This window comes from Marmota flaviventris, chromosome 5 (assembly GCF_047511675.1).
Source record: "Marmota flaviventris isolate mMarFla1 chromosome 5, mMarFla1.hap1, whole genome shotgun sequence".
Taxonomy (NCBI): Eukaryota; Metazoa; Chordata; class Mammalia; order Rodentia; family Sciuridae; genus Marmota; species Marmota flaviventris.
Genome location: NC_092502.1, coordinates 63,220,960 through 63,247,654, shown reverse-complemented (window position 1 = coordinate 63,247,654; position 26,695 = coordinate 63,220,960). Strand labels below are relative to the sequence as shown.

Here is a 26,695-nt window from a genome sequence, read left to right as displayed (position 1 = left end):
GCAGTACTTAAATATAGAAGTCCCCCAGTAGATGGTAGAATGGTGTCAGTGGCAATGGTGGTAAATCCTATGATTCTTTTTAGTGATTTCAAAATTATTTGTATTATCTTGTTTACCTGTTGCCTTGTCTATCTGTTTATCAAATGGCTTTGGTTTTGGAATCTTCAGTATCTTTCTAACATCTCTAAGGAGGTACATACTTACTAGAAAGATTCTGAGGAGTGTGTCTTCATTTCTCCAAGTATAGCCTCATTGTAAGTCAAGCATTAGAGATGTGAGAAATATGTTTGTATAAAAGCCACACAGAAAGCAAACACAGTAAAGAGAGCTTTGTACTGATAGGTTACAATGTGGCCTCTCATTCAGTCATGAAGTTAACAAGCAGTGTGTCTTGGTGCAGGTTTTCTCTCTTCCTGGGTCTCAGTTCCTTTTTGTTGTTGTTGTTATTTTATTTTGTTTTTTATTGTTTTTTAAGTTATACATCATTGTAGGATTCATTTTGATATACTCATAAAAGCACAAAATATAATCAGTTCTTCATTCATAAAGCAAAAGAGAAGTAATGGAAGATCTCTGAGATTTATTTTAACTGTAAAATCCTGGAACTCTGATTCATTGTGATTTATCAGTGCCTGTTTTCTCTTTGCAGAGGCTGTGAGCCACAAGGGCTATCAGGTATGTGCTTCTCTCTCACACAAGTCCTTTCTTATCACAGGTCTTACACAAGGGTGACCCTAGATGGGGAAGCACTGTGGCTGCTACCCCTGATCTTCTGAGCTCACATGGCCAGCCTGGTGAGAAGTTGGGATGATAGTCCTGCCCAGGACACATGGTTTTCAACAGTATCACCACTGGTATAGATGCACATTCCTCAACAGAGGAAAAAGATTTGAAAATCACTTCCTGTTTTCTCCAAAGGGCCAGATAACACATTTACATGCAAGGATTTTACACTCAAAGCCTGTATAATCACAGTGTAATCTATAAAAGGGTGAGGCAAGTGGCATTTATTTTTCAAATCAGGATAATTTTGAGAGTGAAAATTGTACTTAGCATAATTATAGCAAGAAGGTCATCATAAACTGGGACCTTCTCTGGTAACCTAGAGGACGTAGTCACTCTAGATCTTAGTACCATGTGCATAAAAGTCAAAAATCAATGCTTGATAAATACACATTCCTGATCCCTACACGTAGGTTTTAGACATATGGACTAAATGGGATCTCTAAGGAAGGAAGGCTCATGAATCTGCATTTCAAAAAGTTCTCTGACATTTTTTATATACATGAGAATTTGGGAATCACAGATCTAAATTTCTCTTAACAGATTTGAAAACAAAGTACATAGTTTCCAGATTCATATATATTGAAACCCCTCATAAAGCTTGCAATTAATAATAGACGAGAGGGTAATGAGGAGACTATGTTAATGAAAGTATAGTTTATATTTTTAAATTATATATGCCTATATATATATATATATATATATATATATATATTAAAAACATACTTCATGAAGAAATGTAGTTTATTTTTGAAAAAATGGACTTTGAAGAAAAGAATATTCAATTCTTATTCTAGCCCTGTTACTTAGTTAGTGTTTGATTTTTTAAGAACTTATTTTACCTTTATCTCCTCCATTTCTTTATCAAGAAAACTCAGCTATTAATAGCATTTAATTCATAATAAGCATATGAGCTAATGTACGCAAAGCCTATGGAGGAATGTTTAGTTTACAATAAATGTTAAAGAAAAGTAAATTATTATTAAACTGTAAATTTAATGGTTTCATCTAAATGGCCAAGTTATGTTTATTTTGCTTTTCTAATTGAATGTCAAATGTTTTAAATATGTACAGGAAGAAAAACAAATCTAACACTGTTTAAAAGATTAATTCATTCAATAAATGCTCTCTACAGTTCCACAGTGGCACTAGAGAACATTTTTTCCTAACACTTTATCTTTACATGAAGCTCTTACTTGTAAATTATAGATTTTTTCCTTTTATAAAGATAATATCCAAATTATTTTACCTAGCCCATCTGTTGTCAATCTCCTTGTTCAACCTCATTCATTTGCTATTCAATGATGCCCTGAAGTTTAAACCACACTGCTAATATTGCTCATTCTGGAAGATATGTACCAACATTGTCTGCACCTCTATGGAAAAATGTGCTATTTTCTCACTTAGAAGGAACTTTTTAAACCTCTTTTCATGTGTCCTGCACCTATGGAAATGACCTAAGAAAAAAATAACTTCTATTTTGTAGTTGTCTCCAGCAATGAAGGATTGCTTTGCCATCTGTATGTCTATTAAAATATTAATATTTTAAATTTAACATTTATCACTTTTGTTACACTTCATTGGTATTCTCTCTTAAAATGTGAGCTATTTAAAGTCAGAATTTTCTTTCATTTTTTAACCCTCATGCTTTTTAATCATAGCACTAACTCAACAAATACATTGCTGGATTGATGCATAGATGAATTTAAGGATGAATAAAGAATAAGTAAATGTTAGAGTATTCAAGAAAACTATCAGATGTGAAATGCAATATCACTTCCATTTTCTGAAAATTAGCCTGCTATAAAAATTTTGCTATGTGTCTTTTTTTATCTGCACAGGTACTACAAACATTGTTTAAAATATGTTGATGAAGAAATCTAAAATTGGCTGATTTTTTTTAGCTTTATTTAAAAAAAACTTGCCTTTGAGTCTTTTCTTTGAAGTAATTTGACTTATAAAAAAGGGGTAAAAATAGTTCAAACAATAGCATATATCCTTTACTCAGCTTCCTTAACTTTATATATAACCTTAATACAAGCACGAACATTAGGGAATTTATACTGATATGTAACAATTCACTTATTTATCATCTTGTTCAAATTCCCCCAAAGATCTAACTTAAGATAACATATGGTTATTTTTGTCTTTTCCAGATCCTTCCTTCTTTTTAAGGCAACAGCTACTTCCTTGAGGAAAAATTTAGCTGTAGGATTTCAATCAGAGCATTGATTATACTGCCTAACAAATTTAAAGTAGTGGCACTCAGTGGATACTCAGCATTTGCTGAGTAAATAGTGAATAAATTAACCTTATTTATTTATGGATTTATACAATAAAAATAAAGAGTGTTCTAAACAAAAAAGGAGCAGATAAGTATTTGGAAATTAAGTGATGTTTAAAAAGAGAGAATAAAACTACTATATATATATATATATATATATATATATATATATATATATATACACATACATATATATATATATATATAATTTATATATTTATATATATTTTTAAATTCAACATTTCTAGTAAATTAAATCTTCACCTCACCAAATGTAAACTTTTAATTCATCTCCACCAAATTAATGTATAAAAAGAAAGGAGAAGAATATAATAATAATTTATAAGTAAAATGAATCATGTTACATTTTTATGATGGAATATTATACCACAAAGCCTTGTCTTTAGAATATGAAAAATAGAAAAGAAAAAGAAAGTGATAAAGAATAAATGAAATTATAGTGTAGTTCTATTTTTAATCTTATACATATGGCAATATAATACATAGAGAAGAGATAGATGGGAGGAAAAATAACAAAATGCTAACAAAAGGTATCTCTAGGTGCTAGGACTGCAGGATAGGTTTACATTTGGTCTTCGGCTCTTTGAAGGATTTCTAAGCACATAAGTCTAATATTTTTTAAAATTCTTAAAGAGAGCAAATGATGTCAATGCCATTTTCATGAAATAAAGACATTTAAATTACAGGCTTTGTGCAGCAACTATGAGAAGAAACCAGCTACAGATGGAAAATCCTGCCCAAAGACAGACAAACCAGTGTGTGGCACTGACTGGAAAACTTACCCAAATCTCTGTGAATTCTGCAAAGCAGCTATGTAAGCACATGAAGGCCCCCTTTAGGTGGGGTTAATGGGATATGAGTCAGGGAAACTATTAAGATGTTAGTATTTAATGTATGTTACAGATAATTCTCATATAAAAAACAATATTATTAACCCCCTACTCGAGGCTTAGTAAATGCCCTTTCCCAGTTCACCCAGTCTGGATTTGTGCCTTTCTATACTCCATTTCATCTCTGAATAACTTCTTTTTTCTTTCAGGGAAGGAAATGGAAAACTTGGTTTCAAACATGAAGGGAAGTGTTGATTCCTTTGACGTTACAATAATGGAAGTGTCTTTAGTTTGCTTTTATTTTAGAAAATGTCTTCTTTGTTTCCCAGTCTCCATTGCAATGTATTTCCTATCAGTTATTATGCACAAAAGGAAGTAGTTTCAATAAAGTGGTCCTGGCAAAATTTCTACAGTGATGTTCTTTTCAAGTAATAATGGAGGAGACTTTGTTTAATTGAATTAGAATAATTGTTATACCACCTCAGGACAAAAGGATACAATATGCAAACAGAGACTAGAATATTACTACACTTATCAAATCAATAATTCTCCAATCAGTGCTCAGTTCTTCAGAAGTTATGCAGATGAACTTCAAGGAAAATAAAGCTGGATCCCAGGAATTAAAAGTGCATAATTGGACACAAATTAGCAGTCTTTAGTACATACTATATTTGGGAAGTATTTTTCCATAAATAACACATTTAGTTTTAGAGCCTTAATTTACATGCTGAGTCCAGAAATAAATAACAGGTGGAATAAAATGTTGGTGACTTCAGTCATCGAGCAGCTAAACAGGTTCTGAGGCAGCTGAAGCCTACACATTACTGGTCTTGACTTTATCTGTTAAATACAGCATACCACAGAAACAGAATTTTCTATATTGGGGAGATGTGAAAAAGCTTGAAAGTGTAGATCCATTACTATGTTGTAGATTCTTAGAAATCTAGAGATGGATGGACACAATCAGTACTTTCAGTCACTTTTCAGAAAGATAAAGTATTCCAACTAAATAAAACATGGTTTGAGCTAGGCACGGTAGCACACACCTGTAATCCCAGTCACTTGGGAGGCTGAAAAAGGAGAACTGTGAGTTCAAAGCCAGCCTCAGCAATGACAAGACACTAAGCAACTCAGTGAGATACTGTCTCTAAATAAAATACAAAGTAGGGCTGGGGGTATGGCTCAGTGACCAAGTGCCCCTGAGTTCAGTCCCCAGTACCCCCCCTAAAAACAAAACAAAACAAAACATGGTTTGATATGCATCTGCTTAAAAAAGCCCAAAGAATTATTTATTCCATTAATTAATTCTACAAAAATTATTCAGTGTCTATAATATACTGGATATCAATCCATATATTAATCAAAGATCCTGCCAAAGAATTTTGTGCTTTACCATGTAGATAAGAATAAATATTTTAAAAATATATTTTCAGTTATTAACAAATCTATAAAGGAAACAAATCAGAGCATATGTTAGAAAGAGTTGGGGTTCAGGTTGAAAAGAGTGTTTATTCAAAACTGGTTCTTTGAAATGTGTCCTGAAGGATGAAAAGAATTCACACACATATAAATATGGTGGAAAGGTATTTCAATCAGAGAATATAACATGTATGAAAGAATAAAAATAAATTTTAAAAATAAGTTGTCTTCATGAAGTGAATGAGAAGAGCCACTTCATCACACCGGGGGCCAGATAAAATCACTCTGAGTTATAGGAAACTATTGAAGTTCATTAAGAAACAACTTCATAGAAGGGCTGACATTTTAGTAAACTTCTGACATAGAGAAATTTGCTGTATATAGTAGGGGGTAGCATTGTAGGCAAAGAAAAAAAGACAATTTGAGAACTATTTTAAAAAATAGTTCTAACTCTCACATTGAGTATGTAGAAAAAAATAAAATCAGAATTCAGGGTACTTCAATGTTACATAACTGATTGTACCGCTTGTAAAGCAGAGGACTTTATCAAATGGCAAACAAGTTGGATGTGAATTAGGAAAATTTTCTTAACTCACAAATGGTTAACTTGGTTCTTTTTGATTTTTTCAGTTAAATGTCAACTTTTAAAAATCATAAAATTTCACATTTCAAACTTATCAATGTCACATAAAAATGATAGAAAAATTTAAAATTCACTTATAAATTCTTAAGAAAGGAGAAGATCTGGTTATGTGATACCCAAGTCTCTCAATAAGCAATCATTTGTTAATTTTTGACATCTTTAGATGGACTGTTTCCACAATGCCTCAGGTCAGCCTCACTGTTTAGCTTTAGCTCCTGGTTCCTGAGAGCAAATGAGGCCTATATCCCTTCTTTAAGGCATACCAATTGTAAGCACCTTGTTGAATATTTTTGATTTTTGGAAATTGATATTCTGAAGATGCAGCTCACACCATCAATAGACAACCATTTCTTCATAGAAAATCCATGTTTGCTTCTTTATCACTTCCACAAAGTGGCAATACTTCTGGAATCACATACACAAAATGACCTCTTAACACTTTTTTATAACACAAGCACACACACATACACACACACATACACACACAATGCACTATCCAATTTGCATTTTGCTTTGCACAGTCTTTGTAATATCTTCTAGATTGTTCTTCTTTTGATTATCCTCAGCTGCCTCAGAAAGCTTCCTTCCTTCCCTCCCTCCCTCTTTTTCTTTTCTTCCTTCCTTCTTTTTTCTTTCTTTTCTCACCTTCATAAACATTTGAATTATACATATTTGTATTATACATACTAATGATAAATATTTGTGAATACAGTGTGATACTTAATACACATATACAGTGTGTACTGGAAGTCAGAGTTATTAACACATCCATCTCTCATCATTATTCATTTCTGGAGTATTTCAGGTCCTCTCTTCCATTTATTAATAATAGTTTATTATGAACTATAGCCACTCCACTGTGCTGTGGAGTACTAGAAATACCCTGTTTTGATCATTTCAATGAACATTAGTGATAAAGATCAAAATAAAAAATTAATCGTTAACATTCACTAAGTGTTGACTGCGTCGATATTAATCATTTTGCAAATGGATTCCCAGTTGTTTCAGCATCAGCATCATTTGTTCAAACGACTGTCTTTTTGTATTTCCATTGTATTCCCATGCTCCTTTTGTCAAAATTAGTTGACTATATATGAGTCTGTTTCCAGGTTCTCAATTCTGTTCCATTATCTGTCCATTCTTTAGTCAGTATCACTCTGACTTGATTACTGTAATTCTATAGGAAGTTTTGCAGTTGGATGATGTTGGTTTTCTGCCAATCCTTTTCTTGACCCTAGGTATTTTAAAAATGTGATGTGATTCATGGACTTTCTCTTTGGAAAATACTGATATACATACACATAAAATTTTGTTTCTCACACTATGGAATGGTTGACCTCTCATTTAAAATCACTGTTAGAAAATGTTTGATTTTTTCTGTATCCTTCCTGAGCAAGACTTTTGTTTGGCTTCTGAGATGCAGGCTGTTGACCCATCTCTTTCTCATTGCCAATTAGAAGTTAATGTTACAATTAGAAGTTAATTGGAAATCTTCTCCATGTGGCTGGACCTAGATCTTTTTCCAGCCTGGACCTGAATATTAGTTCTTCACTGCTAAAGATTTACTGACCTCCAACTGAAGGGCTCATAAGATGATCTGTGCACTAAATGCTTGTTCTCCAAGTCTCTGTTTCTAGTAATGGTATTCCCACTTTTCCAGATAACCAAGGATAGACTTACATTTTAAGGTATCCTTACTAGAGTTAACTGTGAATGTAGTGATTCATGACTGTGCTTGAATGTCTTTATCAAATATTTAGGGAAAGTATTGTTTTAACTATTAAGTGAGATAATCCATATAAAATGCCTCAATAAGTAGTAGTTAGTACATTTATCATGGGGGTCTTAATTCAATTTAGAGAAGTAATCATTGTCTTGACAACAATATTACAAAGATTATCTAGTGTAGAATAATAATTCACCACCAACTTAGTGGCTGAAATCAAGAGTTGCACATTTATTTTCCTCCATTTCTGAAAATTTTGCAGGCGTTGTTCTGTTAGGGTAAGGTCCAAAAGGTACTGTCTGGACATTCAATTGGGATTCAAGATGGTTGAAGTAATGTGCCTTGTATTTCACTCACCTAGTGGGATGGCTACTTTGTGTTCTAGTCCCCCACCCCCCCTTCTCTTTCAATAACCTATCATCCAACACTGACAGGCCTCTTAAGGCTGACCAAATACTGATATGTTGTCATATCTATTGCACCCTATTATCACTGGCTCAAATTTGAAGAAGGGGGAATTGACTCTTCTGTAGGAGAGGAGGTATAGCATATGTGAGGAGTGGTTGGTGCTGATCTTTGAAATAATATTCTAAAAATACACTCTTCTTTCAAAGTATAATTATAAGTCTAATTATGAGAAGCTATTATATGAAAGGTACTTGGAAGCAAGGCTTAAGAAACAAGTCACAAATGACTTGGTCCTGAATGGCTAAAAATAGTATCAACATGGGATCTGTCTATAAATATATTTTCTCTAAAGTGTGACAAAAAAGTTAAAATGAAAGCCAATGTTATTCTTAATGATGATGGTAATGGGGACTTAATTTGAGAGTGTGAAAGAGATTATATTTGTCCCTAGGATTTGTAAACTTGTACAACCAAAGATTTCCATATGATGAAAGTCTTAGTAATAAGTTAATAAATGCTCATTATAACCACCTTACTTCATAACTATTATAATTATGCCCTATTTTATATTTATTGTTCTCTGGTTACCTCATATAGGTTCAACTAAAGTGAAGGGGGAAGGGAATGTGTTCTTAACTTCCTCAAAGGATGACATGAATAGAATGGCAATAATTAACATTAAAGGAACATATGTGTGTCAGATATACATGTCACCTTGATAAATGATGATGATATTTGAATTTCATTTTTCATTGCAAGTTTGTGAACTGAATTAAGAACTTGAAGCCAACACAGAGAAGTTATTCAGGATTCTTTCTCAATCACCTGCCTCCCTGGGGGACTCATTATTCTGAAACTGACACCTTCCTGGGGAAGAGGAGAAGACTGTATGAAATCTTCAAATCCCTGAGTAAACCAAGGGAAGGCCTGAAGTTAGGCAGGGGTTACTTAGTGGGTGGCCTTTGGCTTCTTGCCTAATATTACAAAGTATTTAATGAGATTTGGTAACCAGGTGACAAGTCTGCCTCTGGCCATTTTTGCAGCAAGATGCTGAATTTACAAGGCATTGTGTCTCGCATGAAATAAGAATTATATTTCAAAGACCAGACTGAACACTCAATTTGTCTTGTTGGACCCAGTTAAGCATACTAGTGCCCATTTCCGAAAAGCCTAACGAGTGCTGGGATGCTGATGCTTTCTCCCTTTCACTATGTTCAAACTCTAGACAGCTCCTGAGGTCCAAGAAAACAGAGCTTTGCTCCCTTTGCGGGGAGAATGAAAATGAAACAGAGTAGCTAATGTGTTCAGCAGGAGAAAGCTATTAGGGAGTCTATCATTCCCTGCTCTTTAGGTGTCTGACAAATGGCTTGAGATTAAATTAGGTTACCTGAGATAGGGTAATCTAAGACCCTGCAAGGTCACCAAACTGCAAGTAAAAAGGGTTTCCCTCCAAACTCCAAACCACAGCAAAACACCTCGTGAAGTTTGACTCCTTCAATGAGCAGTGGGGTATTATAATGGTGATTTTAGAAATAGGAAAGAGAGAGATAGGGAAACTTGAATAAATAAGACCACGTAGCTAAAGGTGATGGGAGACAGACATTCAACTCCTTTCCTATTGTTATTTCCACCCAAGTATAATGACCATGAAGATGCTAAAAGAACAGCTTTGGTTTAGAATCCCTTGCAACATGCAAAAAACACATTTTTTCCTTCTCAAATGTGGGGATGTGGTGAGCATTTTCTGAGGCTATTCAAACTCTTCACTTTCTTCCTAAATGTGAAGGAAGGTTAAAAATGTAATATGAGTCTAAAATTGAGAGAATTACTATGATTAGAAGAGAAATAAATATTGTAATTAAGTTAATCCACTGAAGTCATCTTTGAGACCTCTGAGCATGAGTTTCATGAGACTTTAGCTTCCACTGAAGAGTTCCCAACCTACAGAGCATTCAATTACATGTGCTATTTTGAAGTGTCCGTAGCCTTGGTATTAGGAAAAGGCATGGAACAGGACACACAATTGCACTGAGTATTTAAAGCAAACCACAGATGAAGTTACAATGGTCCATTCATTATTTGAAAAGTTACTGGATTGGGTTCCATAAATGAGTATCTGGATGTGAAAATAATGTCTATGAAATTTACACTTTTTGACAGATATTTAGTGGAGTAAATATAGCAAAATAGTACTTAATGAATCTTGGTGGAGTGTATTTGGGGTTTCACTGTACAGTTCTTTCAACTTACCTACATTCTCAAACTGTTCACAATGAAATGTTTGGGGGAAATTCCTACATAATCCAAGGTGTTTTGGTTCCCTAATGACACTCCTGTGAATCTCTATCCATCTAGAGGACATTTATGCTGGGAGGGAGGGGAATGGACATTGGCTTCTTACTCTGCAAAACTCTTTAATAAAATTTGTCTCTTGGTGTCAGAAAGTTGCTGGTTCAATTAAGAGAAATAATTTTCAAAATTGTCCTTCTTTTTTTTTGCGGGGGGGGGGGGGGTAGTGTACTAGGGTTGAACTCAGAGGCACTGAACCACTGAGCCACATTTCCCAGTTCTATTTTGTATTTTATTTAGAGACAGAGTCTCACTGAGTTGCTTAGCACCTCACTTTTGCTGAGGCTGGCTTTGAACACTCAATTCTCTTTTCTCAGCCTCCTGAGCTGCTGGGATTACAGACCTGCACCACCACGCCAAAACAGTTTGAGAATGTAGATAAGTTAAAAGGGCCAAAATTGCCCTTCTTCTAAATAAGCTGAAGAGAAAAATCAAACATAATTCCAAACAACTAAGTCTGAGGATTTTAGAATGAAAGCGTTTGCAAGAACCATCTAGATCACCTCCCTTCCCCAAACTGAAATTTTCTTTAGAACTCCAAAATGCTTTATTTGTTCTTCTTTATATGTCATCTAAAACCATACAGATAAAATACCTTTCTCTTCATATGAATATCTTGCAATGAGGAAGCCAATGAACATGCCATTATCACTCCATGTCTGTTCTTTTCTAGCTTATATTTCCTGCTGCTGTGAACTTACTTGATGCCATGTGAGCTCCAACCTCACATTATCAAGGTCATCTTCTTTTGGACATGTTCCAATTAATTCAAAGTTTCCTTATATAGGGCAGCCATCCTTGAACACAATATTCCAGTGTCTTATAATGTTGAGTTTATGATCAAGTAAAAATTACAAGGTGATTTGCACATGAGCTTCTATTTGGTGTAATAGCTTGAGAAGAGAAGGTCAATGGTGTAATGTTATTCTTTTAACATGAGCTCTATTGTCTCTCACTACCTCATAAAAATACATTACCCATCATCATTCCCTAATGGATGCATTCTTTGCCTACTAATGACCAATACTCAATGCCTTTTTACTTGCTTTTAATATATAATTTCAGGAAAATAATTGGCATATGACTTATTTGAGGGAAAATACCTTGAGGGGTCTCTATTATGGACATACAATAACAGCTGAAGATAAACGACCCTTAACAATAAAAAGAAGAGAGCTGAGTTTACCACTTTCCCAGACGGAATTCACCATTTTTATTTTATTTTTTTCTGGGAGAAGATATCTGATAGACGCATATTAAAGTTTGGATATTTATGGGAGTTGGGGCGTGAAGCTAATTTTTTAAAATGGCAATTCACTCAAGAATCAACACCTTCCAGTTTGTGAAAGTTACACTGTAATTTTTAAAGATGGTGACCTTATTTAACAATTAGGGTGGAGAATTTTTCAAATATATAACATGGTGGCGATCAACCTGGTTTATTTGGAAAGAAGCTACTGGGAGTTACGTTTAAATCCACCCCAACCACCACCTCCGGAAGGACTGACTCCACCATGCGGGCTTTCGTTTTCCTTCCCTTCATGTTCCTGGCTGTGTTCTCAGGTAAGAAAGGCATAGTAAGTGACTTTCCTTACAGCTTCAAAAGTCAACAAGTAGAAAAGGGGAATGATTTAGAGATGCTTTGTTGGAAGATTTAAAATCAGGAGATCTCCATCAGACAGAGAAATGGAAGAAGGCATTGCAGAAAAAATAAATACAGATCCAGAGGTATAAAATAGCCACAGGGTATAATGGCACTGAATAGTTTGCTGGGGTTGAAGAGAAGCAAGAACAAAGGAACGGGAAAGGCAAATTCAGTCTAAAAGATTATCCAGCTGATATTCCAGAAAAGAATAGTTTTGTGTTATGTGTTATGATCTTGGGCTATGAAGTCAAATAAAAGCATGTCTAGATCCTAGATCCTGATCTTTTCTTTTATGGGATTTAGGAAAACTTGTTTAATATATTTGAGTCTGTTTCCTTATTCATAAAATAGAAATAATTATACTTTCCCTGTCTTATAAGAGTTATGTGGATGATAGCAGTAGTCACCATTAATTCACTTCTTCTTAGGTCTTTGACTTACAATATACTGTCTTCTCTTTAATTCCTTTTCTCCATAAAGTTAAAGTTGTTTTCAAAGATATAAATTCTAGATCAGAGATGTAAATTTCTCAAGAAGATAATTGACACAGTTAATACATTTCTTAATAATAAATTCTGATAATTAAAACAGATTTCCAGGGCTGTGGGTAAAGTTCAGGTGCAGAGTATGTGTTTAGCATGTGTGAGACCCTGGGTTCAATCCCTAGCCCCAAAGTTCCCCATAAAAAAACAAAAATAAAAAAACCAGATTTTAATTTATCTCCAAAGTATGACCTCCTCCTTGACCATATTAAACATAGTGAAAGGAAGTAACAAAAGTAGGACCCATGACCTTCAATTTTTTCTACGTGTAATGTATGAAGTAGTGGTTCTCATCTCATCCAAGGCACTGCAGAGTTGCTTTCTATTGCTGAGCACAGGAGTGACTGCATCTGTTCTTAAAATACCGGTCTGGGACAATATTGAACATTGTGAGAAAGGTTATACACAGATACTACCGGGAACCTGCTAAAGCAATAGAGTTGAGAAATAAGAACAGAAAATTAAGGGATAGAGTAAGAGAAGGGAGGAGCGTGAGTAATGTGTGATTTCAAGACATGTAAAAATCCCTCACTAGGACATGTTTCTTGGTGGCAGGTATTGTATCTGCTGTGTACTCTCAGTGCCTTAGGAGAGGACAGTGAGCGCTCAGCAGGCCCTTGCTGATGGGAGAAAGTGTGTTGACAGTGTGTTGTGTTTATATGGATTTGGAAAGTGAAGAAGAGAGATGTATGAGGAATGCCAAGAACATACTGGAGTTTGTAAAATAAGAAAAGGAAATGTAAAACAAAAAAGCTGAAGATAATTATTTTCCAAATTTCTAACTTAAAAATAGGAAATCAAACTATAATTTGGCATCTTAATTAGCTTTTTTTAACCCTCAAAATTTCATCTCTTATTTCTATCCTTAAATTTATTCTTTTTTCATATAAAAATGAAGCATTAATAGGATTTTCATTGATTGTTTTTTATAATACCAAAATAAAAAAATAAACTAGTTTCTCATTGCTAGAAGATTGATTAAATAAATTATGGCAAACCCATAATTATGGGGTGTATGTGCAGCCAGGAAGTGAAAATAATAAAGGTGCACTGTGTGTGCTATGTTTTATTATTAAAAAATAAATATATAGAGAAAGCTTCACTCTATTGTGGAGAAAGCAAGAAGTAGAACAGTGGGTAGGATGGGCTGCCAATCATGTGTGAAAACTCATTCATATGTCTTTGTAGATTCATGGACTATCTCTGGTATAACTCACAAAGATATGGTAAATGTGTTGTGTCCTAGGCAGAAAATATGAGTTGTTTGGGACATAGAAGGAAGGGAAACTTATTTTAAAACTGACTTTTGTATCTTCAGGAATTGGTTCAATATGTTTATGCTATCTATTCAAAAATTTTAAATAAATTATAAAAATTTATCTACAAACCCATTTTTTTTCCATTTCATCTCCTCTCTACTTGATTTCTACTGGATGTTACTGATTGTTAATAAACAATGTTTGATTCCTAGAACTCAAAGAGCCCATGTATATACTTATGGGTTTGCCAAAATTATTCTATCCATATTTCTGGTTGTATCCTGCATATATTACTTGTCACCTCCTTTAGAAAGGAGAAAGGATGGCATACTTTCTGTTATCCTGATTGGAGGATCTGTTTTCTGTTTACTTCACACATTATGGCATTAATCATACTGATATAAATTTCCATTATTTACATGCCTATACTCACTCCCAGACTTCTCAGCATCATGAAGTCAGGACCATAAATGTCTTGCTCAGTGTTATATCTGTCTCTTACTTTAGCTCTGCAATAATAATGGAGCCTTTAAATAAGTGCTTTTTGTTGAGTTGGGTGAATGACTCAATCACCCCACTTCCACAGGGTAGCAGGACATGCCACTAACTGCTAGACCTCTGTGCCCAGACAGGACCTTAACTACCTGCAGTGGTATACCAGACCTTGTTCAGCATACAACAACTGAGGATGCCTTTGATTTTACTTAAATTGATTTGAAGGTACAATTGTGTTCACTAATGGAAATATAAAGTAGAGAAATTGCAAATGCAAACGAGGCCTCAAGTATAAATTTGGAACCATCCACATTGAAATGATATAAAGTTATGTGAAGTAAGAACAAAAATACCAATAATGTTTGTGAAGAAAAAAATGTAACCCTTAATAAAATCTTTGAGGAAACCCCACATTAAGAAAGTGAGAGATACTGTGTAATCCCAGTGGTTCAGGAGGCTGAGGCAAGAGAACTGTGAGTTCAAAGCCAGCGTCAGCAAAAGTGAAGGTACTAAACAACTCAGTGAGACCCTGCCTCTAAATAAAATACAAAATAGGTCTGGAGATGTGGCTCAGTGGTCAAATACCATTGATTTCAATTCCTGGTAACATCCCCCAACACAGAAAAAAGAGAGTGAGAGAAAGGGGACTGCTTGTCAAACAATAAAGGAGAAGAGAGAAAGGAAACACTTGGACCAAACAAAAAATAAGAAGCAAAAGACTAAATGGAATGTTATTTTACTAACCACTGAAGCCATTCCATTTGCTTCCTCATTGTTTTTTAGACCCTTTTATTTTAGAATAGTTTATTTTAGAATAGAATCTATAAAAAGCTGAGAATAAATATGTAATTTTTTGTTAGGTGATGGGTGGACTTCCAAAATAAATTGGAGGAGGAGACAAAGTACATGAGTCAGGAAACTGAGGTTTTAAAAAATAATCATGATATTCACTGTTCTCTTTAATTTAATGATGATAAAAAAGAAGAAGAGGAAGAAGAGGAGGAGGAGAACAAGATCATCAAAAAGAGTATATTTAATGCTAGGACATTTTATTGAAAATAGTTGAAATAAAACTGACTGAAAAAGAAAGTAAGTCCTGAAGGAGAAAGAAGAACTCTGATTTTGAGTCAAGGGAAAAGGAAGAAGATGGTTCCAGAAAGCATAGAACGATACACAAAAGATGGACAGAGGGCTCCTGTATGCAAAGGAAGAGGGCTTTTGTGTGCCAACCTTTATTCCTGAAAATTGATGATAGAAGCATCTGTAAAATGAGGCTGGGAAAATGGGAATGCAGTCTGTGATGTGGAAGAAGTTTAAAATACTCAGCAACCAGAATCTATCAGGAAACCATTAAAAGGAATTTGGGCCAGAACATAGGCCCAGTTCGAATAATTCAGGCTTTGACTTAGAAATGGGCAAACTGGTTAAATGTTGAGATTTTGGTAACCACGTAATGTAATTGGAGTGAATGCTGTTGATTTTAAATATGTGGAGTTAAATAACATTATTTTTATTTTTATGTTTCCAGTATCTTCAAATCAGCTTCCAAAACCAAGTGTTTCCAAACTAGAAGGGAATCAAGAACCTACACTTGTTCAAGAGGCAAACAATGGAGCTAATCCTCTAGGAAGACAAAAGGAATCTAATAAGCTAGAAGGTAGTCACACACAAGGAAAACCAGGGATGATTATTCTGCAAGGAAAACCAAGATATTCTAACCATCCAGGGAACCCAGGGAATTTTGATCAGCAAGGAAGGCCAGAAGTTCTGAATCAGCCTTGGGTGTCTAAAACTTGGATTTTGCAAGAGAAGTCAGGAGAATTGAACCAAAAAGGGAATACAGATGCAGCTTATGACCAAGGAAAATCAGGATCTTCTAGCCAGTTAGGGCAACTGGAATCTTCTAACCAGCAAGGGAAGCCAGGGTCATCCAGCCAGCAAGGGAAGCCAGGGTCCTTCAGCCAGCAAGGGAAGCCAGGGTCCTTCAGCCAGCAAGGGAAGCCAGGGTCTTCTAGCCAGCAAGGGCATCCAGGGTCATTTAGCCAGCAAGGGAAGCCAGGGTCATCCAGCCAGCAAGGGCAGCCAGGGTCCTTCAGCCAGCAAGGGAAGCCAGGGTCTTCTAGCCAGCAAGGGCATCCAGGGTCATCCAGCCAGCAAGGGAAGCCAGGGTCATCCAGCCAGCAAGGGAGGCCAGGGTCATCCAGCCAGCAAGGGAGGCCAGGGTCATCCAGCCAGCAAGGGCAGCCAGGGTCATTTAGCCAGCAAGGGAAGCCAGGGTCATCCAGCCAGCAAGGGCAGCCAGGGTCATTTAGCCAGCAAGGGAAGCCAGGGTCATCCAGCCAGCAAGGGAAGCCAGGGTCTTCTAGCCAGCAAGGGCATCCAGGATCATCCAGCCAGCAAGGGAAGCCAGGGTCATCCAGCCAGCAAGGGAAGCCAGGGTCATCCAGCCAACAAGGGCAGCCAGGGTCGTTCAGCCAGCAAGGGAAGCCAGGGTCTTCTAGCCAGCAAGGGCATCCAGGGTCATCCAGCCAGCAAGGGAAGCCAGGGTCATCCAGCCAGCAAGGGAGGCCAGGGTCATCCAGCCAGCAAGGGATGTCAGAGTCTTCTAGCCAGCGAGGGAAGCCAGGGTCTTCAAGCCAGCAAGAGAAGCTAGAGTCTTCTGGCCAACAAAGGAAATCACGGTCTTTTTACATGCAAGAAGAAAGTAAAAATGTAGACCACCCTTTGAAGGGCAATGTAATGGAAATTCAGGTGAGTGTTGATATATCTTTTATTTTTTAAGTCAATTTACCTTAGTCATTCTATTTTCCAAGACTGGGAATGGCTAACTGAATAGATGACAAATAATTTGCAATGACACTGATTAAACTAAATGAGAGAAACACTGGAGTTGATTGTTTCCATATAGCAAGGATGATCACACCCTTCATTCCACTTCTTACTCCCCTCCATCATTTTCCATTCCAACTCCTCTATGTAAACTGTGGTAACTCAGAATCGCATCAACTGAGCCCACACCCTGCCAGGTTTCCTTTTTATATTCCATTACCATCTCATTCACAATCTGCAAATCACTGAAGTGATATTTTTCTTACTTGTTCTAATTAGTTACACATGGCAGTAGAATACACTTTGACACATCATATATAAATGGAGTATAATTTCTCATTATTCTGGTTGTACATGATGTAGAATCACTTCATTTGTTTAGTCATATATGTACATAGGGTAATAATGTCTGATTCATCCTGCTATCATTCTTACCCCCACAGCACCACCCCTCCCTGCACTACTCCCCTTTACCTAATCCGAAGTAACTGTTCTTACCTAGCCCCCGCCCCCAATGTGAATTAGCTTCTGTGTATCAGAGAAAGCATTCAGCTTTTGGTTTTGGGGGATTGGCTTATTTGTCTTAACCTGATATTCTCCAGCTCCATCTATTTACTGGCAAATGCCATAATTTCATCATTCTTTAAGGCTGAGTAGTATTCCATTGTATATACATGCCAAAATTTATCCATTCATCCGTTGAAGGGCATCTAGATTGGTTCCATAGTTTAGCTATTGTGAGTTGGGCTGATGAAGAAAATCATTAAAATCAGTAATCTTTTAGTGGAAAAATCAAAGCTCTCTGCATGATCTGGATGGTATTTCAGCAACAGTAACATGAAATAAAGTTGGATGGCATGCAGGGGCCCAGTCATTAAGAGCCTTAAATGCCACTTTTAGGAGTTGGAGTTTTATATTCTGGGTAAGTATAGCACTACTAAAGAATTTTGAGCAGAGGATTGAAACAGCTGATCAGATTTTTAGTTTAGAAATATCACTTCACTACACTTACCCAGAGGATAAAACTCAAACTCCTAAATGTAGCATTTAAGGCTCTTCATGATTGGGTCCCTGTATGCTCTCCGAATTCATTTCATGTCATTGTTGCTGAAATACCATCCAGATCATGCAGAGATCTTTGATTTTCCACTAAAGGATTACTGATTCTAATGATTTCCTCCATCGAGAATTTACCTTATTGGTTTGTAATCGATTCTCTACTTATTTAACTACATCATTAACACTTTGATAAAGCTAGCATTTCTTTTCAAACCTGTATCCCAAAGCTAGGATGAGTGACACCTGTGATAGTCCCTCTTGATGTATGTTAGATGTCAATAAATGTTTGAGGTGTGGGGACCATCTTTGCAAAAAGGCAAATATATATCTGATTAGCTTGTCTCTGACATCTCTTTCTGTGTCCTGATTTTTTCTTTCACCTCCAGTGTCTCGCTAACTAATCAGAGTTCTGATTTTTTTTAACAGTAAATCTGAGCATTCCACTTTATAGTCTTATCTAAAACAGTTTTCCAGAGCACCTCCTCCATTTCATCATCTTAGAGGAAATTGCTTTCTGTTTTAACCTTATACCTTGTCTATCCTCATCATCCTGTCTGAGGAAAGCTGCTCATGTCTTTCATGTGCCAGTATTCCTTTCCCAGGGAGATTCTATCCATCCTGATAATGCCTCCATCAGAAAATCTCTCAGTATTCGGGATACAACATAAATTTTCACAACTTTTTGTTGATTCCAAAATGGGAGAAACAACCATGTCTACTTTACAGACTTCACATGAATGAAAGGAATTGTCATTCAAAGGTTGTAAACTCTATACCAGTGGAGGATATTGAGATAGTTTTTTCTCTATTTTAAATCACCGCATTATAGTTATACAAAATAGCAGACTTATTACATATTTGTACATGCACATAACATAATTTATTTTTTATTTTTTATTAATTTTTTATTGTTGGTTGTTCAAAACATTACAAATTTCTTAACATACCATATTCCACACTTTGATTCAAGTGGGTTATGAACTCCCACCTTCACCCCATACACAGATTGCAGAATCACATCAGTTACACATCCATTGATTTACATATTGCCATACTAGTGTCTGTTGTGCTCCGCTGCCTTTCCCATCCTCCACCATCCCCCCTCCCCACCTCTCCCCTCCCCTCCCCTCCTCTCTCTCTACTCCCTCCACTGTATAACCCTGAGGGTCTCCTTCCATTTCCATGCAATTTCCCTTCTCTCTCCCTTTCCCTCCCACCTCTCATCCCTGTTAAATGTTAATCTTCTTCTCCTGCTCTTCGTCCCTACTCTGATCTTAGTTACTCTCCTTATATCAAAGAAGACATTTGGCATTTGTTTTTTAGGGATTGGCTAGCTTCACTTAGCATAATCTGCTCTAATGCCATCCATTTCCCTGCAAATTCTATGATTTTGTCATTTTTTAATGCAGAGTAATACTCCATTGTGTATAAATGCCACATTTTTTTTATCCATTCGTCTATTGAAGGGCATCTAGGTTGGTTCCACAGTCTTGCTATTGTGAATTGTGCTGCTATGAACATCGATGTAGCAGTGTCCCTGTAGCATGCTCTTTTTAGGTCTTCAGGGAATAGACCAAGAAGGGGAATAGCTGGGTCAAATGGTGGCTCCATTCCCAGCTTTCCAAGAAATCTCCATACTGCTTTCCAAATTGGCTGCACCAATTTGCAGTCCCAACAGCAATGTACACGTGTATGCTTTTCCCCACATCCTCGCCAGCACTTGTTGTTGTTTGACTTCATAATGGCTGCCAATCTTACTGGAGTGAGATGGTATCTTAGGGCGGTTTTGATTTGCATTTCTCTGACAGCTAGAGATGGTGAGCATTTTTTCATGTACTTGTTGATTGACTGTACGTCCTCCTCTGAGAAGTGTCTGTTCAGGTCCTTGGCCCATTTGTTGATTGGGTTGTTTGTTCTCTTATTGTCTAATTTTTTGAGTTCTTTGTATACTCTGGATATTAGGGCTCTATCTGAAGTGTGAGGAGTAAAGATTTGTTCCCAGGGTGTAGGCTCCCTATTTACCTCTCTTATTGTTTCTTTTGCTGAGAAAAAAACTTTTTAGTTTGAGTAAGTCCCATTTGTTGATTCTAGTTATTAACTTTTGTGCTATGGGTGTCCTATTGAGGAATTTGGAGCCCGACCCCACCTAATGTAGATCATAGCCAACTTTTTCTTCTATCAGACGGCATGTCTCTGATTTGATATCAAGCTCCTTGATCCATTTTGAATTAACTTTTGTGCATGGCGAGAGAAAGGGATTCAGTTTCATTTTGTTGCATATGGATTTCCAGTTTTCCCAGCACCATTTGTTGAAGATGCTATCCTTCCTCCATTGCATGCTTTTAGCCCCTTTATCAAATATAAGATAGTTGTAGTTTTGTGGATTGGTTTCTGTGTCCTCTATTCTGTACCATTGGTCCACCCTCCTGTTTTGGTACCAGTACCATGCTGTTTTTGTTACTATTGCTCTGTAGTGTAGTTTGAAGTCTGGTATCGCTATACCGCCTGATTCACACTTCCTGCTTAGCATTGTTTTTGCTATTCTGGGTCTTTTATTTTTCCATATGAATTTCATGATTGCTTTCTCTATTTCTACAAGAAATGCCATTGGGATTTTGATTGGCATTGCATTAAACCTATAGAGAACTTTTGGTAATATCGCCATTTTGATGATGTTAGTTCTGCCTATCCATGAACAGGGTATATTTTTCCATCTTCTAAGATCTTCTTCTATTTCTCTCTTTAGGGTTCTGTAGTTTTCATTGTATAAGTCTTTCACCTCTTTTGTTAGGTTGATTCCCAAGTATTTTATTTTTTTTGAAGATATTGTGAATGGAGTGGTTGTCCTCATTTCCATTTCAGAGGATTTGTCGCTGATATACAGGAATGCCTTTGATTTATGCGTGTTGATTTTATATCCTGCCACTTTGCTGAATTCATTTATTAGCTCTAATAGTTTCTTTGTAGAGCCTTTTGGGTCTGCTAGGTATAGAATCATATCATCAGCAAATAGTGATAATTTAAGTTCTTCTTTTCCTATTTTGATGCCTTTAATTTCTTTCGTCTGTCTAATTGCTCTGGCCAGTGTTTCGAGAACTATGTTGAACAGAAGTGGAGAGAGAGGGCATCCCTGTCTTGTTCCAGATTTTAGAGGGAATGCCTTCAGTTTTTCTCCATTCAGAATGATGCTAGCCTGAGGCTTAGCATAGATTGCTTTTACAATATTGAGGTATGTTCCTGTTATCCCTAGTTTTTCTAGAGTTTTGAACATAAAGGGATGCTGTACTTTGTCGAATGCTTTTTCCGCATCTATCGAGATGATCATATGGTTCTTATTTTTAAGTCTATTGATGTGGTGAATCACATTTATTGATTTCCGTATATTGAACCAGCCTTGCATCCCAGGGATGAATCCTACTTGATCATGGTGCACAATTTTTTTGATATGTTTTTGTATCCGATTCGCCAGAATTTTATTGAGGATTTTTGCATCTAGGTTCATTAGAGATATTGGTCTGTAGTTTTCTTTCTTTGAAGTGTCTTTGTCTGGTTTAGGTATCAGGGTGATGTTGGCCTCGTAGAATGAATTTGGAAGTTCTCCCTCTTTTTCTATTTCCTGAAGTAGCTTGAAAAGTATTGGTATTAGTTCTTCTTTAAAGGTTTTGTAAAACTCTGCTGTATACCCATCCGGTCCTGGGCTTTTCTTAGTTGGTAGTCTTTTGATGGTTTCTTCTATTTCCTCAATTGATATTGGTCTGTTTAGGTTTTCTATATCCTCCTGACTCAATCTGGGCAGATCATATGACTTAAGAAATTTATCTATGCCTTCACTATCTTCTAATTTATTGGAGTATAAGGATTCAAAATAGTTTTTGATTATCTTCTGTATTTCTGAAGTGTCTGTTGTGATATTGCCTTTTTCATCCCGTATGCTAGTAATTTGAGTTCTCTCTCTTCTTCTCTTCGCTAGTATGGCTAAGGGTCTGTCGATTTTGTTTATTTTTTCAAAGAACCAACTTTTAGTTTTGTCAATTTTTTCAATTGTTTCTTTTGTTTCGATTTCATTAATTTCAGCTCTGATTTTAATTATTTCTTGCCTTCTACTTCTTTTGCTGTTGTTTTGCTCTTCTTTTTCAAGGATTTTGAGATGAAGTATGAGATAATTTATTTGTTGGTTTTTTCTTTTTTTAAGGAATGAACTCCAAGCAATGAATTTTCCTCTTAGAACTGCTTTCAATGTGTCCCATAGATTCCAATATGTTGTGTCTGTGTTTTCATTTATCTCTAAGAATTTTTTAATTTCCTCCTTGATGTCTTCTATAACCCATTGATCATTCAGTAACCTATTGTTCATTCTCCAAGTGATGTATGCTTTTTCCTTCCTTCTTTTTATCGTTGATTTTCAGTTTCATTCCATTATGATCAGATAAGATGCATGGTATTATCTCTACTCCTTTATATTGTCTAAGAGTTACCCTGTGACATAATATATGATCTATTTTTGAGAAGGATCCATGTGCTGCTGAGAAAAAAGTGTAACTGCTTGATGTTGGGTGGTATATTCTATATATGTCAATTAAGTCTAGGTTATTAATTGTGTTATTGAGTTCTATAGTTTCCTTATTCAACTTTTGTTTGGAAGATCTGTCCAGTGGCGAGAGAGGTGTGTTGAAGTCTCCCATGATTATTGTATGGTGGTCTATTAGACTCTTGAACTTGAGAAGAGTTTGTTTGACGAACATAGCTGCACCATTGTTTGGGGCATAAATATTCATGATTGTTGTGTCTTGTTGGTGTATGGTTCCCTTAAGCAGTATGTAGTGTCCCTCTTTATCCCTTTTGATTAACTTTGGCTTGAAATCTATTTTATTTGATATGAGTATGGACACTCCTGCTTGTTTCCGAAGTCCATATGAGTGATACGATTTTTCCCAACCTTTCACCTTCAGCCTATGTATGTCTTTTCCTATCAAATGTGTCTCCTGTAGGCAGCATATTGTTGGGTCTTGTTTTGTGATCCATTCTACTAGCCTGTGTCTCTTAATTGGTGAGTTTAAGCCATTCACATTTAGGGTTATTATTGAGATATGGGTTGTTCTTCCAGCCATATTTGTTTATTTATGTTACTAAACATGGTTTGTTTTCCTCTTTGATTATTTTCCCCCCCTTTACTGTCCTACCTCCCACTGTTGGTTTTCATTGTTATTTTCCATTTCCTCCTCCTGTAATGTTTTGCCGAGGATGTTTTGAAGAGATGGTTTTCTAGCTGCAAATTCTTTAAACTTTTGTTTATCGTGGAAGGTTTTAATTTCATCTTCCATCCTGAAGCTTAATTTTGCTGGATACACAATTCTTGGTTTGGAACCCATTTTCTTTCAGTGTTTGAAATATGTTATTCCAGGATCTTCTAGCTTTCAGAGTCTGTGTTGAAAGATCAGCTGTTACCCTGATTGGCTTACCCCTAAATGTGATCTGCTTCCTTTCTCTTGTAGCTTTTAAAATTCTCTCCTTATTCTGTATGTTGGGCATCTTCATTATAATGTGTCTAGGTGTGGACACATAACATAATTTAGTTAATTTTATCCATGAGGAGGGAAAGAGAAGGCACTGAGGCTTTTTTCTTGTTTTATTTAATATCTTGGCTCTGAACAGAATGAGTCCCCTGTTGAAATGTCCCATCATTCCCAATACCATCTTTGTTTTCATCAGCTAGTCCAAGGTTCATGTTCAGATACTTCTAACATTTTATAGTTCACATCCAAAAAAAGCCTTCTGGTATTATTTGAAGGAATTCTACATAATCATCCCAGGTTTATCATTTTTCTTTCTTTGGCACAGATAAAAGAAGGAGATTCATAAATTATGACTATATGTATTTTACATTCGCCAGTGTAACTTTTCCCTGACTGTTCTTTCTGCATATAGGGGAACACGTGTCTTCAAATAATTAAAGTTGAGGCCATCTGACATGAATTCATGTCTGAATATGTCAACAGCAGACTTCTAGAGTAAATAACCCAGGGTTTTAATCATGCTTGAACATATAAACCACTTATAGTTTCAGGTTTGAACTTAAATGCACTTTGCCTCTATGCTTGCAGTTATAAAATGTGATAGAATATACTTTTCTTTTAAAATTATTGTATGACCTTGAATTTTAGTGTATTCCTTTTGTCACCCAACTCACTGGGAAGCAGTAGTCCTGCTGTTTGAATCCAAGCCATAGAACTACTGGAAATTGAACACTTTCTCTCATCTTCCATCTCTCACCTCTTAAAGTAATTCTAAGTGAAATAAGGCAGACTCACATATTCCAGGGGTGAATGTGTAGAGCTAGGGGTAAAAAAGGAATTAAAAAAGGAAATCTTTTAAATAGAAAAGAGAGTAAAAACGGGGGAGTAAGGAGAAAGAGGAGGGAAGGAAAAGGAGAAGAACTGTGAAATTAAGTGGACTAAATTATGCTATGTGCATGAAAACTATATCACAACTCATTCCAATTTTATATATAACTATAATGCACCAATTAAAAAATAAATGAATAGATACATATAAGGAAGACCAATAAAGTAGAAGAATGGGATCAGGGGGATGGAGGAAGGGAGAGATTAAAATGTTGCAAATAATGTTATACATATTTTTGCACATGCCAAAATGAACCACATTATGTATAACTTCAATGCATTAATATAAAAAAAAACTATTCTGTGAATTAAAGGATTCAATAAAATGATTGGTAATGTGTAATGCTTCATTAATAATAAATGAGCAATGGATAATTTTTCATAATAACATTATTTTTACATGATTGTCTTTCACATTATAGCCGGACAGCATGAACAGCAAAAACCCACCTAGAAATAAAAAATGTCAATCGATTTACAAACCTGTCTGTGGTTCTGATGGAAAAACCTATGGTAACCAGTGTGTATTTGACCAAGCAAAGAGGTAAAAGGGCTTTGTATTCTTTTGTATCAGGAAATGCTATTCTAATCCATAAGTAATGTGGATCAGAGAGTATTTTTCTCTATGTCTCTGTAGTTTTCTCTCAGTAGTGCTTGGCTATTATTTTTCAAAAGGAACATAAAACAATACCTAATTCTTGAGCAATAAATTCAGTTAATTCCTGGAGGATTGTGGTTTATTCAGATATTCAAATGGTAAATTTTGAGTTATTCATTCAGCAAATATTTATTGAGCATCCACCCTGTAGGGGGCAGTGATTTAAGAACTGGAGGTAAAATAATGAATGAAACACAGAAATTCCTGTTTTAATTTTTGCAGTTGAAAGGAAAAAATAAAATATATTAGAGGATAAAGAGAATATGAAACCTTGGATTGTTTATTGTTGCCTACTAAATTATATTCCAATCTCAATAGTATTAAAGATTGGATTTGGCGAGTGATCTAAACCTTCAAGTGTTACATAATACCTATAGGAAATAAAATAATTGTAATACTATTTTTAAAATTGTACAGAGTGTTAACATAGAGTTAGATGCTCAAGATTTCAAAAGTTTTGAATGTTCTTCTATGAAAGGAAAAATAAATTAAGAATAATCCCTCTCTTGTTTTCAACAATTTCAGAATTTAGGAAATCCTTATTGCAGAAAGAAACGTTAAAGTGTCCTCTATAATGAATTAGTCACCAATTCTTTGTTGTTGTTGTTATTTTGGTACTGGGAATTGAATTCAGGGCCATTTGCCACTGAGCTACACCTCCAGTCCTTTCTATTTCTTACTTTGAGACAGTGTCTCCCTGCAATTGTTGAGGCTGGCTTTGAACTTTACACCCAGCTGTCTCACATTATTGTTAAAACTCCTGACCTAGAGGTGAGAAGAAAATGATGCAAAGTGCACTCAGAGTGAGCAACAAAAACCAGGCAAACCAGCACCAAGGCCTGCTTGTTCCTAAGTGATTTTTAAAAAATAATTGTTGAATAATCACAGTTTCTCTTTCCAGTGGTGCCACATCTATGTGGTCCTTGACTTCTTTCATTTATGTTTTTCAGGTCGAGTAATGGAAAACTGAATCTGAAACATGAGGGGAAATGTTAAGTGTTTGAGTGAACCAAATCACCTGGAACAAGTTTGACTTCAAAATCCAATTTGCAATTCTGTTTTCCCTAGGAGTTCAACTGTGAAGTCAGCACCAATCTTACAGATCTGATAGGTCTGTATTATTTTTTGAGTTTGTTCCACTGCAAATAAATCAGTTCCTAAGCAGCTTCTGATTTCTAGGATTTTTTGTTGTCTCTGATTTCCCAACATGATGAGTGTGTATGACCTCTCTACTCTTTAATTCTGTTGATCCAATCATTTGTCTTGAGAACAATAAAACACAGCCTTGATTATTATAGTTTTATAATAAATCTTGAAACTAGATAGTTTAAGCTCTCCAAATTG

General features: G+C 35.7%; 1 protein-coding gene across 1 annotated transcript; it reads left to right on the top strand.

Moving 5' to 3' along the window:
* The first annotated feature begins 11,977 nt into the window (after positions 1-11,977).
* On the top strand, positions 11,978-26,478 carry Marcol (MARCO like). The gene is made up of 5 exons (XM_071611853.1): positions 11,978-12,026; positions 15,933-16,188; positions 16,501-17,155; positions 25,116-25,237; positions 26,302-26,478. The coding sequence occupies exons 1-5, from the start codon at positions 11,978-11,980 to the stop codon at positions 26,345-26,347; spliced, it is 1,128 nt and encodes a 375-aa protein (XP_071467954.1). The 3' UTR covers positions 26,348-26,478.
* Positions 26,479-26,695: the final 217 nt, after the last annotated feature.